Source organism: Chelonia mydas, chromosome 4, assembly GCF_015237465.2.
Source record: "Chelonia mydas isolate rCheMyd1 chromosome 4, rCheMyd1.pri.v2, whole genome shotgun sequence".
Classification (NCBI taxonomy): domain Eukaryota; kingdom Metazoa; phylum Chordata; order Testudines; family Cheloniidae; genus Chelonia; species Chelonia mydas.
The window spans coordinates 40,140,994-40,160,967 of NC_057852.1; the positions used below are offsets into that span (position 1 = coordinate 40,140,994).

Genomic DNA, 19,974 nt, shown 5'->3' on the forward strand with positions numbered 1-19,974 from the left:
AGCACATCTTTTGTTCTGAGAGGAAATTTCCAAAACACACCAAAAGACAGGCCGGCGTGGCTAAGTAAGTTTTATTAATAGGATTAGGATTTCCATTTGGGGGTTAAAATGAGTAACACCCCATCTGAGGAAAAAAGTCAGAGAATGGGCTTTTATGGAATATACACCAAAAACATCTGAAATGTACTTTTTTTTCTTTTCAGTGTTGAAAAGTGTTTGCAGGAGGATGCTGACAAGCTCCCATGCTTTCCTAAATCTCTCTCCTATGCTCACTGAAAAGTCAAGCCCAGGAGCTTCAGAAAGCAGCTTTAATACAAAAATAACCGTTTTCTAAAAAACTCACTGTTGTTCCTGCAAGACTTATTCGTAATGTACCTAAAAATAGTCATTGACAATCAGAACAAATTCTCACCACCAATTTGAGTCATTCAGTGCAATCAGCCCAATAGGGAGCTGGCAAACTGTAAGCATTATGGAATTTGTAGGAATACATACTAGGATAGGAACTGAAAAGAAAGAGCTTTTGGTTCTGGGATCCTCTGCCACCACAACTTTGGGGTAAGCTAGTGCTTGTATAGGAAGAATGGTCTTGAGTGTGAGGCATAGGGCAGGTGTCCAGAAGAAAAAGAAACACCCCATATAAAATCTGATTTGTATTGTGTATGTATAAAATCCCTATTATTATTGCAAAAAGATGGAAACACTGAAAATGACTCCACTGGCAATATAATATTTTTGCTCTAACCAAAGTTATTGCCATCTAGGCTGGGATTTTCAAAGGATCATAAGGGAGTTAGGCAACCAAATCCCACTGAAACTCAGTGAGGTTCTTTTGAATCCCAGCCTTAATCCTAATTTCAGATTTGGTAACATAATTATGTTAAAGTGTAGACCCACTGGCATTATAGGTCTGCGACTATGTACCATGAGTAAAAAATCATACCCCTTGTATTTACATAAAATGCAATGAGAATTAGCACAGACTGTCAAAAAATTCCAAGTATAAATTGTGCAATGAGATTAAATTTCTTTTCCTTTTCATTTTGAGTTTGGTTTGGGTTTTTTTTGTTTGTTTGTTTTTTGTTTTGTTTAATGTATCATTCTGGAACACTGATTTTATTTTATCATCTCACTAAAATGCACCAAATTGTTCTTAAAAGGAAGATTATTAATTCACCAACATTTGATTTCAAGCTCAGTACAATGACCCCGATCCGGGAAAGCATTTACATACGTACTTAGCATTAAGCACGTGAATACTCCCACTGATCTCACGTGCTTAAAGCGAAATATATACTTAGGCCCAAATCCAGAAAATACTTATCAGAGTCTTCATGAACGATGACCATTAAAGCAGATTATATCACCCTTATATGTATTGCTGCTGGAAAACATTGTTTGGCAATATCACACATCCTCAAAAAATCCACTCAGGAGGATGAAGAGATGACCAACTAGAAGTGGTAATTTTCACGTCAAAATTCCAGTGTTTGTTCCACTTGGGAACCCTTCTCTTTCCTTATCCCCAACTCTGAATGCACAAAACCCGCTTTATCTATCAAGCAGCGTTGTTTCTTACAGGATATTCTGCAGGTTGTCAGTCTAGGCTTAAATCATTCAAGTATTAGGGGTTCTACCATTTCAGTTGGGAGACTTTTCCACAGCCCAATGTATCTTATTATCAGGGTTTTTTCCTGATATTCAGCCTACATTTTCCTTTGCTCAGTTTCATCCCATTATGCCCAGTTATGCAGCCTTAGGATTCATATAGAAGTACATATTCAGATATTAGCCTATATTTTTATTTTTAAAAATGCAAACAATTATTTGCCCCCATAATTTAGCCCACTTTAAAAGCCAATTACAATCAAAATCATACATTTCTAAGTGTCCTGAAATACAAATGCAAATAATTGTGGGTGGAAAAATAGAGACCTGGTTAAGGCCAGGATCAAAACTTGACCCTTACTCTCAAATGTCCATCACTTGTTTTCAAACATCCATTTCTCAAACATCATATGTAGCCAAATGTGCATATATTTTAGAGAGAGATATTTGAGGCCAGATCCTCAGTTAGTGTAAATCAATCTGGCTCCAATGAACTGCATGTATTACATTATCTGAAGATCTGGCCTCTTTTTACTTACACAAAATTTCCATATTTACCTCATATGCATTTTTGATGTTCAAAGGTTGGCCCAAAGCTGCTACATGTCCCACAATCCCCTTGTTCCATTCCAAGCGAATGCAGTTGTTTGAAGCTTCTTCCAAGGTGGAACCTTCTGCAACATCGAACAACCTGCTGACAAGAAACTTCTCATTGGAGCTATCCTCACAGACCAGGAATAGGGAATAACGATCAGCAGCTATGAGCTCATGGATGTGCAAGAAAATTTTGTGGCAAAGGGCTGTGACGTCCAAGTGAGTGGAAATATCTTTCACTAGTTCTAAGAGTCTTGAGCACTGATCCCCTGCATCAGTCCCAATCCTTGGAGATTGCAGAGGCATCTGTTCCTTTTTTCCAGAGCCAGAAAGGAAACTTACGGTTCCAACAGAGTCCTTGACAATGATGGGCCTTAGAGGCCTGTCAAATTCAGAAGCAGAGATTTTCCTTACTGGTGTCCCAGGGTTGGGGCTTTCAGCTCGGGTAGTCTGATGAGCAGGACAAGAGCAATCTTCACTGTGGTTTTTGGTTCCTTCCTTGCAGACTGGGATGGAATGAACTCTCTCAGCAAACCATGCATTGACCATTTCTCTGCAAAACAGAAGTGAAAGGTAATAAATACTATGAGTTAACAATCCCCAAGCAATCATAATTATTTAACGGGACCAACCCTTTTACACAATACTACATAAAATAGTATGGGAGCCACGATCGGCCGAACCTGCGGATGGGGCAGGTAAACAAACTGGCCCGGCTCACCAGGGCTTTCCCAGCACAAGCGACGGAACAAGTTTGGGAACCACTGATTTAGTGAAACACCTGCTTCTCTTTAACTCGATGTTGTTCATTTCCAGGAAACAATGAGACTTAAGCACTAATATCATGTGCCTTATAAAAAAAGAAATATTTCTGATCAAATAAATGACTCTGAATAAGGCAGAAAATTATTACTCATGACATAGCTTTCAGTGCATAAAAGCTGAAAATTATGACTACACTCATCTCAAATACTTCATCTTTAGTCATGTCATAGAGTTTAAGGACACAAGGACCACCAGATCATCTGATTTCCTATCACAAGCCACCACCCAGCACCCCCACACCAAACCCAGAAACTGAAATTAGACCAAAGGATTACCACCTACAGGAAACTAGACTATTATGTGCCACCGAGAGGGAATAAGAGAGACCGAGGTGTACCAATGCCCAAGGCCCCGGAAATGGCAGGGAATTAAGTGAGAGCTATCCAGATAATCCTGGCAAATGATCATCTGCAGCATCGGGGTATGTAAGGCAAACCCCCTCCCACACACAAAGTCACTGTCAATTGGACCTGAGGGGGAAATTCCTTCCCAACCCACATATGACAACCAGATAGAGCAGGGGTGGGAAAACTTTTTGGCCCAAGGGTCACATCGGGGTTGCGAAACTGTATGGAGGGCCAGGAAGGTTGTGCCTCCCCAAACAGCCTGGTTGTTGTATTGTAAAATACAAAGCAGTAAGGGGGCTGCTGAAAATGATTGGCAAAACAAAGCTAAGGAGATTGATTAGTCTCTAAAGTTTTTTATTTCAACTATACTTCTAAACAATAGATATTACAGTAAGCCATAACCTCAAAAAGAAGCATATCTGCCTTCCCTTGTGAAGGTTTGAGCACTGACATATGACTTGAAGTCCTGACTGGGACTAAGAACTACACAGATGTGGAGTTAAAAAATGATTCATTGAATGAGGATAGATTTAAAATATGGTGAGTCTATGTAGTGAATACTTGTCCAAGAAAAGGAGCAATGTGACTGCAGACTACACATCAGTAAGGATTTCAGGGTCATATATGAGAGAATATTTTTTTCCCTCAGGGGCAGTAGTTGGTTAAAATGATCTAATAGAGCTGTTGGACCAATTCCTGCTCTTAATCACACCATAACAGAAAGCAGAATCTGATCTTTATCTGGACTCCCAATTACAGTATTTTGGTCCTGATCTTACAAAGACTTACACATGTGCTTATTATTCACACACTGTGAGATAATCCTGTCAAGGTTAATGGCACTAACAGTCCATACAGTTAAGCACAATTGTAAGTCTTTTGCAGAATCAGGGCCTTAGATTGCATGCTCTTTTGGGTAGGTAACTTGGATGAAATGCTGGCCCCATTAAAGTCAATGGGAGTGTTGTCACTGAGTTCAGTGGGGACAGGATTTCATCCCATATGTTTCCAGTTCTTCTGTGAACTAGCACACTTGTGGATGAAATAATAAATAATAATAATAATTACTATTATTGTGTACATCAACATCTATTACAAAGCACCCATGAATATTAAACCAGTCTGATTACTGGAAAATGATGTCAGATAATAAAATGCAATAGAATAACCAGTAAATGATTCCACTGTTGCTGTGAAAGAGAGGGTTAATTGTTATGGTTAATTATTTAAAAAAATTATTAGGAATTAAATTCGGGGTTTATTTAATATATTAATAAGTATTCTCAATTATCTGTCTTCATTACAGTGTCATCATAGGTTTCAGAGTAACAGCCGTGTTAGTCTGTATTCGCAAAAAGAAAAGGAGTACTTGTGGCACCTTAGAGACTAACCAATTTATTTGAGCATAAGCTTTCGTGAGCTACAGCTCACTTCATCGGATGCATACTGTGGAAACTGCAGAAGACATTATATACACAGAGACCATAAAACAATACCTCCTCCCACCCCACTCTCCTGCTGGTAATAGCTTATCTAAAGTGATCACTCTCCTTACAATGTGTATGATAATCAAGTTGGGCCATTTCCAGCACAAATCCAGGTTTTCTCACCCTCCGCCCCCCCCCCACACAAACTCACTCTCCTGCTGGTAATAGCCCATCCAAAGTGACCACTCTCTTTACAATGTGTATGATAATCAAGGTGGGCCATTTCCAGCACAAATCCAGGTTTTCTCACCCCCCCCTTTTTTTCCAAAAACCACACACACAAACTCACTCTCCTGCTGGTAATAGCCCATCCAAAGTGACCACTCTCCCTACAATGTGCATGATAATCAAGGTGGGCCATTTCCAGCACAAATCCAGGTTTTCTCACCCCCCCACCCCCATACACACACAAACTCACTCTTCTGCTGGTAATAGCTCATCCAAACTGTCCACTCTCCTTACAATGTGTATGATAATCAAGGTGGGCCACTTCCAGCATAAATCCAAGTTTAACCAGAACGTTGGGGGGGGGGGGGTAGGAAAAAACAAGGGGAAATAGGCTACCTTGCATAATGACTTAGCCACTCCCAGTCTCTATTTAAGCCTAAATTAATAGTATCCAATTTGCAAATGAATTCCAATTCAGCAGTTTCTTGCTGGAGTCTGGATTTGAAGTTTTTTTGTTGTAAGATAGCGACCTTCATGTCTGTAATTGCGTGACCAGAGAGATTGAAGTGTTCTCCGACTGGTTTATGAATGTTATGATTCTTGACATCTGATTTGTGTCCATTTATTCTTTTACGTAGAGACTGTCCAGTTTGACCAATGTACATGGTAGAGGGGCATTGCTGGCACATGATGGCATATATCACATTGGTGGATGTGCAGGTGAACGAGCAAAAAGGGGGGGGGGAGGGTGAGAAAACCTGGATTTGTGCTGGAAATGGCCCAACTTGATTACCATTCACATTGTAAAGAGAGTGGTCACTTTGGATGGGCTATTACCAGCAGGAGAGTGAGTTTGTGGGGGGGGGGGGGGGACGGGGGACGGAGGGTGAGAAAACCTGGATTTGTGCTGGAAATGGCCCACCTTGATTATCATACACATTGTAAGGAGAGTGATCACTTTAGATAAGCTATTACCAGCAGGAGAGTGGGGTGGGAGGAGGTATTGTTTTATGGTCTCTGTGTATATAATGTCTTCTGCAGTTTCCACAGTATGCATCCGATGAAGTGAGCTGTAGCTCACGAAAGCTTATGCTCAAATAAATTGGTTAGTCTCTAAGGTGCCACAAGAATTCCTTTTCTTAGTGTCATCATAATTTCTCTTTGAACAGGTTTCAGAGTAACAGCCGTGTTAGTCTGTATTCGCAAAAAGAAAAGGATGAAGTGAGCTGTAGCTCACGAAAGCTCATGCTCAAATAAATTGGTTAGTTTCTAAGGTGCCACAAGTACTCCTTTTCTCTTTGAACAAGAGATCTGGTTTCACCCAAATGGCTTATGAAATGATACTTTCATATGAAAAACTACATCAATAGGAAGAATGATAATATATTATCATAACTCTGATTTTAACAAGGACTTCTTTATAGCACTTAATATGCTGAGCTCCCACAGATGATGTTAAAATGTGGGAGGGGAGACTTTGTACAAAAGAAATACATGAAATCATACTTTTCAAGAGGCATGTCAGCAAACTCACACTGCAAGCTGTTTGAGTAAGGGACATAATAAGAAGCCAACATCTAATCATTCTCTTGATCAAAGGAGGAAAGGGAAATTTTTTAGAGGGAAAAAAATTACGGAAATGGCCAAAAATATCCCCTGAGGAAATAAACAGGTGATTATTAAATAAATAGTTGTATAAGAAGACTCTGAACATCCCTGGATTAAAATCAGTGTTCCCGACTCTTGTGATTTCAGCATGAGACTTGCGATATTCGGTGTTTTTCTTTAAGCCTTAGCTCCGGAGATAAGCAATTAGCTGAAAACCTCTGCTTTCATTAACAAAAATAAGCTTCTAGCCCTTCTGGTTGCAAAGAAAGTTTGAAAATGTGATCTGAGTGCACCCTAAAGGCTCAGAAACAAGAAGGCAACTAAAAACCTATTTATTATTATGTTAAAAACTCAAGATTTTTAAGCCACTCTCAGATTGTGTGGAACCTGACTCATAAAATACTGTAAAATCAGATGTAAATGCATTTATACAAGCAAAGAACAAGATGGAATAGCCTTCCTAACCTGCTCATTAATCAGCCAAATCTACTCACATACTTATCATTTGTAAGTCTATGATATATTTGTACCCACCTGCTGAATGACCACAGTTTGTTAGAGGAAATAATAAAATGATCCGATGAAGTGAGCTGCAGCTCATGAAAGCTTATGCTCAAATACATTTGTTAGTCTCTAAGGTGCCACAAGTCCTCCTGTTCTTTTTGCGAATACAGACTAACTGCTACTCTGAAACCAGTTTATTAGAGGAGGCACACTGAGCCTGATTCTCTACTGCCTTGCATCTGTGTGATCATTTACATGTGATGAAAGGAAGAGTAAAATGCTATCATTCTGACCTGGTAGTGTTTCACACTCAATTTGCACAGGTGTAAGTGGCCGTATAAAATGTAAAGGCAGTGGAGAACCAGGTGCACAGTGTACTGGTTACAGCATGGACTTGGTTTTTCAGAGAAAAGCCCTGCCACTTTATTTGTTTGTAAAGTGTCATAGCACAGGTTTACCAATGTAATAACAACAAACAACAAAAGCCTCTAAACCCAGCTCTGACTCCATGGCCCTAGAGTGAGTCAATCTTTCCATTTCATCCTGTCCATCTATAAAGTAGGGATTTCAAAACTTATCTTCCTGCCTCACAGGGGTGGTGGGAGGATTTAGAACCTGACTGTGTAAGACTTTTCTCATGCAAGTAGTCACACTGCCTTTGAATAAGGACCTTCTCCTTATTGGAAAGAGAGTTTGCACTATTAGACTTTATGTTTGTAAAGCACTTTGCAATGGAACAAGACTATGCATTATACATTCTGTTAGCTTGACTGTAGAACTGCATAATTAGAAAAACATATCTTCCCCCCAAATGTCTCTTTGATGGTGGTCCAGTAACCTGCTAGCAGGTTAGTATGTGGGTTTTTTACGAAATTGTGTAGATTAAGACGAGAGAAAAATCCTATGTCTATAGCTCTCCTAAAATATATTCTTATACCTTAAACTGATTAGGCATTTGCAGAATTTAGGCAACAGTAAAGTTGTTTAAATTCAGCTGGAATATCAACAATTTTATTGACCTGTTCTGAGTAACACTTCTTATAAGGAAATTATTCATCTCCGTTTTCTCACACAGCTATATGCATGGGTTGAAGAACTAATATTTCATTTTGGATGAAATGCAAAACATAGTTGTTTTAATCTATTTTAAAAATCAATCAGAGGACTTGTTTTTGCTTTTTCAGTACCATTTTCCATTTAACCATGCTTGACAAGTATAACACTTATTTTCTCAGCATACGATAAGCCATATAAGTAAGGTCTATCAGTACCAGACACCTATTGAACTACAAGAGAGATTAGTGGAAATAAATGAGAAAGCACTATTTATGAGACAAATGTGATGTGAAAAGGACTAAATTAAGGGTCAGTCTTGCAAACACTCCTAATTCACACAAGTAGTCTTCAATGGGCATAGATATTTGCAGAATTTGGCCCTAAGAACCTTAGGGCCAGAAAACTGCCATGAGGGAGAAGTTGCAGCAGTGACAGTAGAGATTAGGTCTGTATAAAACAGGAACAAATACTAATATCCAGGTGCTGCAAGAAGCCTGCTCACTAGAGACCCTTTCAATACCGTAACATGCTCTCACCCCAGCGTAGCCCTTTAAACATTGCTTGGTGTGCAGCTACAGCCACACTTGCTCCTTACTGACTTCCTGAATCCTTTTCTTCCAGTGAGCCTGCACTGTGGCAACCATAATTGAGGCCAGAGTTCATGAATGGGAGTAGGTGATGACTATTTTTAAAGTCATTTGCATTTGGCACATCCACACCTCCCTCTCATTATAAGACGTTGAACGTCAGAGTATGGTGAGAACTGAATTTGCCAGGTGACATCTTCCAGCAGAAAACATTTTGAGAGGATTTTTTTTTTGGAGCAGGGGTGGGGGTGGGGTTGAGGGGGAATGAGGGTTATTACTTTTGAAAATGGAGAATAAAATATTTGGGGGGAAACATATCATTCTGTATAAGGATGTTCCCTTGTACAGAGCTACATAACCCCAGCTCTCGTTATTTATTATTTGTATTACAGCAGCACCTAGAGATCTCATCTGAAATCAGGGCCCTGTTGTGTTGTACAATAACGAGAAACAGTCCCTGTGCCAAAGAGCTTACAAGTTAAATAGACAAGGACAGAAAGTGGGTGGAAGGGGAAACAGAGGCACAGAGGAGAAGTGACTTGCCCCAGGTCACACAGCAGGCCAGGGGGAGATCTGGGAGTAGAGCTGAGCTCTCCTGACTCTGGTCAAGTATTCAATCCCACAGACAATACTGCTTCCCACTAACTGCTCTTATGCAACTAATTCACTGTGTGACCTTAAATAAGTGACTTCACCACTGTGCATTTCATTTTACCCATCTGCAAAACAGATATTATCCTTAACTACCCCCAAAAAAACCCTATGGTGATATTTATTGAGTTAAGGAGAAATTAGAATCGCCTTTCTCACATTAGCGGTGATTCTACCTGTGTCAATAAGGGTCACAAAATAATTGCCTTAACATCTGTAAAGAACTTTGAGATCTTTGGAAGAAAGGCACTCATGACTGAATTCATCTAGTATAGAATGCCAACATTCAGTTGCATTAATTCTTAGGGCCTGATCCTACTGCTGTTGAAGTCAACAGTTTTTCAAGATAGGCCCAATAATTAGTCTTTATCGATGTGCTTTTCTCAGAATAACCACTAGACGGCAACAATTTTCTTTTCAGTTTTTTGATGTAAATTAGATGTAGAAATCATTTCAAGGATCACCATCAACTTGAAATCTAGCTGATTTTTAACAAAACAGTTTAAGGTAGTTTCTGGTTCTAAACCTGCCTCGTGTTCCCTTGCCAAGAGTTGAGGTTTTCCCATTTTCATACATTTTAAAAATGTTTTCCTCTCCTCTCTTGCTTTGTGAAGACCTAAACAAATAGGAGAAATTGTATGACTACATAGTGGAAATAATGAAAAACAACAATATACAAAGTGCTGTCAAATGCACATAACTGAAATCACATAGAAAGTTATTTTGTTCTAATCCCTTGATGTGTTATTTGTAACAAGAGTAAGCAAACTTTTTTTTTTTAAGATAGAAGTTTGATTTTAAAGATTGTAGTGTCCATTTATGGGCCCAGCTCAACAAATTTCCTATGCACATGCTTAACTTTAAACATGTGAGTAGTGAATGGGACAACTCATGGTCTTCAAATTAAACATGTTCTTTGCCAAGTATAAATGTAAATTAAGAACTCTGGCTCCTGATTCAGATACAGTATTCTTGTTAGAGCTGAAATTAATGATTTTTCAGTGTTATACAATTTAAATCTTGCCTGATGCTGGTGTTTTTTTTCTTAAATAGGACATACAATTTGATTAGTTGGTTGAAGTGAGGATACCAAAAAGTGCATGTCCTTATGATAATTTATTATTCTTGGCTATTTACAAGTCAACTTTTACAACTAAACTGTAGGCCTAACTTTTTTTTTTCCCCTCAAAAACAGCAATCTGGCCCTAGAAGGGATTTTCCATTCACAATACAAAAAAGGCACAGCAAAATTACAGCGATACAAAGGTCAAGGTTTTAAATAATAAAACGGGATCTTTTATTTTTCCTGCTAATATGTTTGTTTCTTGTCCCAGCCTCAGAATAACTACAGCCCCATTCACTCTCCTATGAAGTCAATAGCAGTTTTGCCATTGATTCTAGTAGAAAAAGGTTTAAGCCCTAAAGGTGAAATTCACCCCTATGTACTACCAAAGTCCGACTTAAATTCCCAAAATAGGACTTAAGTAGAATTTAAGTGGAGCAGAGGCTTTGGGCTGGCCCTCTGTACAGCAGTGAATTCATCCTTAGCACATAAACGGGAAAATATATTTTTTTACTAAGTAAATATATTTTGTGGTTGGTGTCAGGCCTAATGTGAAATGACAACCATTGAATTACTCACAAGGGCCATTTGAACAAGGGTTTTTTCTGGCACCCTGTAAATAGAGTCTTTTGCATCTAATGCTGTTTTTTGAGCATTCATATAAATCACAAATTATTCCATGTAAATTTATTTATGTTTCTTGGACAGTAAAGAAGAGGGAGACTTACATTGTGTGACTTTGGTAATTATATTTGTCTCTGACAAAGCAAAATACCTTTTCTTTAATATAATGTTCAAAATGAAAATAGATTGTACAGTATTAGTCTGATTCAGGAAACACTGTAGGAGGCTGAGCAGCATTGTTTGCAGTACTTGACCTGGATCTTACATTCTCCACACAATTCACCTTTAGACAAACATTCAAAAACATGCAAATACACTATGAAAACATGAACTTGCACTCTTTGGCCTGAAGACATTCTGAGCAACAGTTTAAATTTCACCCCTGTTCAGAGGGCCAGCACAATGTCTATTCCCCACTTAAATCCCACTTAAGCCTCAAAATCAGACCTACGTGAGATTTAAGTAGTATATAGCCTTGTGCTAGCCTGCTGCACAGGGGGTGAACTTCATTCACGATCAGTAGCTGCAATCTGGGAGGATTCTTCAATAGAAGCCAGTAGTCAAAATTTTTGTGAATTCCTATGGCTACGAAATACTAACCCAATGGTAAAGATTCTCTGACTATCCATCACACCTTCCCACCTCTTTCAAATGGAATTTATACTCCCCTCCCCACACTTTATTTTCTTGTACCAAAAAGTTAGGGTCTAATCCTCTCGCCCTGATGCACACAAAGCTCCCAGCAAAGTCCAAGAGGAAACTGCCTGCACCTGCACTGCTTAATCATGCTCTCTCCCTCTCCCCCCTCATTTTGTATAAAAGGTGGGGGGGAGGGTAGTCTGTTGACCCTGCTTTCTCTGAATTCATAGGAAGTTTTGCAGCTGCATTGATCTTCTGCTTTTCAGACCCCTTTCTTGCAAATAAGTAGGCATAAGTTTTAGACTCATAGACTATCAGAGTTGGAAGGGACCTCAGGAGATCATCTAGTCCAACCCCCTGCTCAAAGCAGGACCAATCCCCAAATTTTTTTGCCCCAGATCCCTAAATCGCCCCCTCAAGGATTGAACTCACAACCCTGGGTTTAGGAGGCCAATGCTCAAACCACTGAGCATAAGTGTAACTTACTTGCCTATATGTGTAACTTGACTCATATGAGTAACTTTCCACACATGCCTAAGCATTTTTTGGATTTGGGTCTTAAATTTTTGCAGTGGTCTTAATGCACAGTGTATACATTTCTTTGGGGAGCTGAGGTTCCTGAGAAAAGTGTTTAAGAATGTGTGGACTACTTAGAGGAAAAGGATTTTAAGAAAACTAGTTTTAAAAAGAAACACTTTTCATGTTTTTTACAGAAAAGACCCCTATGCTCCTCCACTCCTTTCTCAGGCAAAACTCTGTAAATACATATGACGTGAACAAAATGTGCAAATGGGAAAAAATATACTATGGTCAGAATGGTGTAACATGACTAATGTCAACAAGGTTACACCAGGGATTGATTTGACTCAGTCCTGTAAAAATGTTCTATATTTTTAGGATTCATTTTTTTCACAGGGGATTACCAAAGTATTTTCAAATCTGATCATTCAAAAATAACTCTCCAAAACACATATTCAGAATCTGTTTGACAGTCTGAACTTCTGTACACTTATTATAAAAATGCATAAACTTCCTCTTATATAGAAACAAACTAAGCATAGGCATATTACTATGAATAAAACTATGAGACAATACCCAAGGTTTATAACTAACATAAGCTTACAAAGCTAAAACACCAAACAGATGGCTCAAGATGAAAGGCATTTTCCAATATCTCCCTGAACATGGAAACTGAAGACCTCGGAACTGAGAAACCAGCCCAAATGAAATACTTGGAGCTGTCATTAAGAGAAATAAACTATGTTTGCCCTTTCACATATCACTGATATATTCAACCTGTGTTACAATAACCCAAGATAGCTATAGCAAGGGGTCTTACTTCCATTAGGACAAAAGCAATGCTTAACTTAATATTTTTTATCTATCATGCCATACATTTAGGAAGCCAGAAAAAAAAACCTCTATGGAACAATGAAGTTGCCTATAGCTGGAACACAATTTTCCCCTGAGCTGAGTGAATCAGCAGTGAACAGTGAATTTGTCTGTGAGCGCGAAAGGTACTAAGAGAAAGTCACATCAGTATTTTTAAGAGGAACAATAAAGGAAACCAGAAATATTGTATACAGTATATTAGTTTCTTGAAGAGAGTTTTAAGTAAGGGTGAAGCTTGGGGGATGAAAGTGGTGTGACAAACTGCCTGGATAACATTTTTCCAAAAAAAGAAAAGGAGTACTTGTGGCACCTTAGAGACTAACCAGTTTATTTGAGCATGAGCTTTCGTGAGCTACAGCTCACTTCATCGAAGTGAGCTGTAGCTCACGAAAGCTCATGCTCAAATAAACTGGTTAGTCTCTAAGGTGCCACAAGTACTCCTTTTCTTTTTACAAATACAGACTAACACGGCTGTTACTCTGAAATTTTTCCAAAAGAAATACAAAAAGTATACCATCAGTAAACTGATACTGATAATAGACTCACCCCTAACTGTAACAGAAGTTAGTGGGTACAAGGAATGCAAGGTTAGTCCAATACAGTATACCAATCAAACTTGTACACCATTCAGTACACCATGCTTAATAACATTAGAAGAATGACTTTTAACATCAATTATAAAAAGGCTACAATAATAGTATGGGTAATCAAAAGATAGATGCTAAAACAAAGTCCATATGCTGTACCAGAATGAGAAGAATTAAATTTAATTTGAAAACCATTTCCTCCGCTTTCTGAAAAAGCCAGTCTTACAAATAAAATTTGAAAATTTTGAAAGGGGAAAAAACATCACAAAGGAAGATTAATTTTAGTAGGGGAATTCTTAAAAAAATAAATAGCTTAATTTTAGTAGGAACTAAGGAAACAGGAATGTGAAGAAGTGGTACAACAAACCAACAGATGTACAGTATGAACTATTACCACTAAAAATTTTGTATCTGAGTAAGCCAAAATTAAACAGGCTAAATAAACTGAGCCATATTTGCTCCGGTGTAACTTCATTGAGTGCCAGGGACAAATTTGAACCATCGTTCTGCATCTTGATCAGAGCTATCATAAAAATTCACATTTAATATTTATTTATACACTTCCTGTATATTTCTAGTGCCTTGTGCAAAACAAAGTAATAAAATACCTGTGGGTACTTGATACTGTAAACCATTATCAAGTGACAGGTTTCAGAGTAACAGCCGTGTTAGTCTGTTGTGTGTGTGGGGGGGGAGAGGGGGGGGAGAAAACCTGGATTTGTGCTGGAAATGGCCCAACTTGATTATCATACACATTGTAAGGAGAGTGATCACTTTAGATAAGCTATTACCAGCAGGAGAGTGGGGTGGGAGGAGGTATTTTTTCATGCTTTTTGTGTGTATATAATAAGATCTTCTATACTTTCCACAGTATGCATCCGATGAAGTGAGCTGTAGCTCACGAAAGCTTATGCTCAAATAAATTGGTTAGTCTCTAAGGTGCCACAAGTACTCCTTTTCATTATCAAGTGATTAGTCCTTATTCCCATGTAGTCAATGGAAAGGATTATGTGGGTAAAAGCTTCAAATCTGGATAAGTTTTTGTAGGATCAGGCCGAGGTTGTACATTTTCATATCAAAATATAACATATTGCATCACAATTCATTCATCCACCTAATCAGTATGAACTGTGGAACAGAAGTAATACGGCCTACACTGAGCACCTCCTGAAAAGCGCTGAGCAGCTTACTGGAGATTGCTCAGCACCTTGCAGGATTAGATCATAGCTTATAGCCATAACTGATATAAAGTTTAAACTATTGCTATACAATTAACTTTTATAAAAATGATAACAATGCTATGCAAATTTAGCACACAAGTGGTCCAGTCTTGCAGCCCATACTGACATGGGCCCAGAATACTGACTAACAAAGCTTCCATAGCTGTGTAGCTTACAAATAATTATAAATTAACTGAAATATATATTTTATTTTAAAGTGTTGCTTTCTAGGAAATGTGGTCTCTCCATAAACCATACACAGAAATCCATTAATGACAATGTGATCTATACAAAAGAGACAAATATTGCCTGATTTTACAGAATATGTATGATACTGTGGCTCTAAATTTATAAAATACTTGAGATAAAACCACCTAAACTAATCTTTTCTTTCTTTCTTTCTTTCTTCCCTCATGTGAGTACTCCTATTGAAGTCAGTGGGATTACTCTATGAGTAAGGAATTGCACAAATTAATCCATGAAGTTAGAGAGGACTATTTTGTATAATTGATTTTAATATTGCAAAGATACTTGCTCAATAAGATCCCGATCCAAAGCCCATTGAAATCAATGGAAAGAGTTACACTAACTGGGTTTTGAATCACACACTCAGTGTTTATTCTCGATTTTGATTCTTAACCTTGCAACAAACGATGGAGCTCAATTCTGTTTCTGCTCATTTGTATTCATATTTGAAAATGTAACAGAAAAGCTCTTCAGCAAAATAAAGGTAATTATACATAGCAATATGAATTCAGACTAACAGGTGATATGCCTGTTTCATGAGTTACCAAATTGATTCAAGGTGTGTGTATAGATATAGATATAAACTGATTAAACAAACTAAAAAGTGCAGAACTAAATTAGATTTTAAAAGTACAGGTTAAAAACTATCTCAGAGAAATCCCATTTACCAGACAGAACAAGTACAACGTTAAGCAATCGAAACATGAAAAGTAAACTGCAATCACCTCAGTTCAATGTAATTATTACTGTAGCACAAATTATGCAATTTAAAAAACAAACAAACATGGAATCAAGTTCAGGGTTTTCTATCAAGCCATATTCCAAAATAACTCCACAATGTAGACAATTATATCTTTTACTAAATACACTGTAATTTTCACTCCATGCATCTGAAGAAGTGGGTTTTTTTACCCACGAAAGCTTATGCCCAAATAAATCTGTTAGTCTTTAAGGTGCCACCGGACTCCTTGCTGTTTTTACTAAATACACTGATTGCTTCAAACTCTTAAAGGTTTATGAAGTGTAATTTGAGAGTATACAAAGAAAACCAGCCAGGCTACCAAATAATTGAAAACTTGCCTTTTCTTTGTTATAGATGCCTACTTATAAAGTAAGTTCAAAACCGAAAAAAGAAACAAGCTGTTACACTTAAGTCAGACTGGCAGACAGTTCTGAAAATAATGTGACATCTCCATCGCTATAAAAAAAACAACAGGATAGTTGCCAAACAAGCATTTGAAGCTGATAGTTTTCTGTAGAAATCTTATAAAAATGTAAAGGTATTTCAGTTAGTCAAAGGTACCTGATTAATTTGTATTTTGTGAACCCCTGCCTTTTCAGACCTTTACAAAAATACAACTGTTTCTGAGTGTTAAAAAAAGACCAGCCAACCTACTCCATGGGGAAAACAAATCGACATAATGGTTATTATTAATTAGCATTTGTATTTGTTCAGTGCTACTTCCAGTTTCCAATGGAAGTGTGGCAAGCTGACCTGATTAAATGCTACTTCTCAAAGCTGGTTAAAATGCTACCACCCCATTTTCCATGGATAAACAAACTATCCTTCACTCATATACCATACACAGTATTCCGTAAAAATATAAAGGTTAACCACACATGCCAGTTATCCCCATCCAGCTCTTACTTTTCTTAAAGCTATTTAACTTATTTTTAGGGTTTGGTTTTTTTAAAGATAGCATATTTTGATTGCTGTTTTCCAGAGAGATGAATCTGACAGCCTGTCTGATATGAAAGCAGCAGGAGGGGAGAAGGGACCTTGCACAGATGGTCACAGAGAAGCAGGTGACTGACCCCTGAAGCCTTCTCACTCGCTGCAAGTCAATAATTAATGGGGATCTCGCTTCTTACCGCCCCATCCCATGCAGAGAGGGGCAGCAGCAAAACTCATTCAGAACCATCCATCCCTGTTAAGTGACTTGGGAGGCAAGTAAATCAGCAGCGATAGCAGATGGTGCAAGCAGCTCAGGAACAAGAGTGAATCCGCAGAGATGGTGCGTGCACTCAAAGGACCGAATTACACAACTTACTAACCAGCCCTGCACTCCGATATGCCGTGGGAGCTGCAGACCGCCTGCACTCTGCATCCCCACGGCTTTGTTTATAGGAAAATATTCAAAATGGAAACCCGACTCCCCTTCTAAAAATAGTTGCATTTACTCCCTTTCAACCAGCAATCCCACCGCTGAGGTGTCAGTGACAATGATGAGCAGATATACCTCGTCTTATCTCCAAACGGCAGCATGACAAGCCAGAGGGCGTCAGCTCAGACGAGCGCCTCTGATCTCTACATTCAATCTTTGCAAAATAAAATAAATAAATAAATAAATAAACTCCAAGCCACCCTCCACTAACAGTTCATAGGAAAACTTCTTAGCACTGGCGCTGTCCCCAAGCTTCTTCTTGCGGTGTGCAGCGCTGCCCCCTGGCGGGGAATATCCCTGCCGAGGGCTCCCTAAGTGTCTACGCCTCACTGGGAACTTCTCTCCATCGCCTGCACCCGGCTGTGCTCCTCCAAGAGACACCCCGAATCAGTCTCCCCCCCGGACGCTTCCCCCCGCGGAGCTCGTCCACGTGGAGATACCAGCTCCGCGAAACCATCCAGCCCCCCACCGCCTTCCTTAACTGCTGCAGATCTCCCCAGCCCCTTCCATCCCCACCGCTGCCTGTGCTCACCCGGCAGAACCCCTGCTCCGGCCGCCCCCCCCCCACGAGTCTAGTCGTTGCTCCCCTCCCCAAATGCTGGGGTGCAACCCCCCTTCCTCCAGCTACACAGCGCCACTCCCTTTAGCTCCTATTCCCCCCCCCAGCAACTGCAGAAGCACCCCCAGGTCCCGTCCCCTGGCTCCCCACTCCCAGCCAGACTCCCCTCACTGGAGAGACACCCCCCCCGCCCCAGCTCGCTCCCCAAACGCAGCGCCCAGACAGCTCACGACCAGCCGTTTCAGGCGCCTCAACCCACTTGGCACTGCCACCCGCTCAGCCCCTCTCCCGCCTCGCCTTGCTGTGCGCGGCAGACACGCGGCCGCCGCCCGCTGCGGAGATGTCAACCCCGGCCCGCCGTGCGGAGCCCGGAGAGCCGCGCCTCGTGTGGCCATTAACAAGTGACACCCTCCCCCAACAAAAAAAAAAAAAAAAAAGCGAGGTTAGATGTTAGCAGGGGCCCCGGCCGATTTCTGTGGAGCGGGGGACGGGATGTCCGCGCGGCTACTCGTGCAAAGTGAACGATGTGGGTTTGCAGAGCGATCCCTAGACCCAGGTCAGGCCTCGGGTTCCCAGAACCGTCAATCTGCCCTTGCACTGCATGCCAAGTCCCCGCTGCCTCAGTGCCTCACAGCGCCCGGGGACAGCCGAGAGCCACCCAACCACACTGCAAACCCCGCACAGCCTGAAAACCACTTCGGGGGCCGCAGCCTCCCCTCCCCCCCGGCACCTAGGCGCAGCGCGGCTCGGCGGGGGGGGGCCAGGCCGGGCAGGCAGAGCCCGCTGCGGAGCAAAACCCCGGGAAGCGCTTGCCTGTGAACTTGGGTGGCAGCGGAACAGAGCGGCTGTGTGTCGGTTTCAGTTTTGGCAGCTGTTGGGAGGGGAGCGGTGGAGGGGAAGGTGCTTGTTAAAAAAAAAAGAAAAAAAAAAAAGCAGCGCCGGGGAAATCCGAGGGCTCGGGTGCGGGGAAGGGGGCTCTGCCCCCTCGCCTCGCCCCCCGCTGCTCTTACCGGGTAGCTTTCCGAACAAAGTAAGAGCGGGTGAAGTCCCAGTGATCATCCAGCCAGGCTTCTACCGCTTCCTGCTCCGGCAGGGGGTGGCAGCTGCGCTCCATGGTCCGAGCCGCTCGCGGCCGTCCCCGCGCCCTGGCCCGCCGCCTCTCGGACTGCCGCCGCCGCCGCCGCCGCGCTCGGCTTGTTGTTGTTGATTTCGCCCCGTCCCCTACGGCCTCTTGTCTAATCAGAGACAGGAGAGCTCAGGAGACCCTCCTCCTCCTCCTCTGCGCGGAGCTTGGACCCTGGCGCTCAGCCAGCGCCCCACCCAGCGCTCTGCCTCTCCCCTGCTCCCAGGTGTTTGCCCGGGGCAGGCGGCGGGCGGGCAGCCAGCCAGCTCCGCCGCCACTCCAGCTCCGGTCCCGTCCCGCAGCGCCAGCACCCCCAGGAGCTGCTGGCCGCAAAATCTCTCGCTGCGGCTGCAGGCGAGCCCCGGCTAGCGCAGCCTTTGCTGCTCCTCTACCTCCTCGGGCAGGGGAGCGGAGCGCGCTGATTGCCCTGCTTCAAACGGGGGCAAAGGCGAGAGGGACCTGGCTTTACAGCAGCACTCTGCTAGGGGAGCGCCCAGGAGCGAGCCACATGGGGCACAACGTCCCCCCAGCTGCAGCCCAGGGCAGTGCCAGGAGAGCCCTTGATTAAGTGACTGAAGGAAAAAATGAGACATTTGTTTGCGTGCCACACGCTGGAGCTGCTCCTTGTTTGGAAGGTGAAGCCTGGTGGAGCAGATGCCCCAGGAGGAGGCCCTAGAAAGAGAGAAAAGTAAGTTGAAAAAACAGAACCGCGAACCCTGAGTGTGCTTTCAGGGCCTTGGGTTTTCCACAGTATTGTTTTTTAAAGAGTAGCATGTTTCATCCCTTGTATAAAAGGTGGCAGATTGAAATCCCTTTCCAGAACATCTCACTGGAACACAGGTCTAGGCATAGAGCATTAAAGCCCCCATTTTCCATCTTGCCTTCCTCAGGTTAGGTTCCTCAGTCCATATGTGGATATCA

The 19,974-nt window shown here is 41.3% G+C and overlaps 1 protein-coding gene across 6 annotated transcripts in view; it reads right to left on the reverse strand.

Moving 5' to 3' along the window:
- The window catches only part of PDE5A (phosphodiesterase 5A), a 91,560-nt gene extending 72,075 nt beyond the window's left edge, over positions 1-19,485 (reverse strand). Inside the window, exons 1-3 of one of the 6 annotated variants that reach the window (XM_027819198.3) lie at positions 18,190-18,342; positions 17,447-17,525; positions 2,167-2,755 (exon numbers count right to left, since the gene is read on the reverse strand). In XM_027819198.3, coding sequence (XP_027674999.1) covers positions 2,167-2,755; positions 17,447-17,472 — 615 coding nt within the window. In that variant the 5' untranslated portion in view covers positions 17,473-17,525; positions 18,190-18,342. The other 5 variants (XM_043545455.1, XM_037897129.2, XM_037897128.2 and 2 more) reach the window with 5 other exon arrangements.
- Positions 19,486-19,974: the final 489 nt, after the last annotated feature.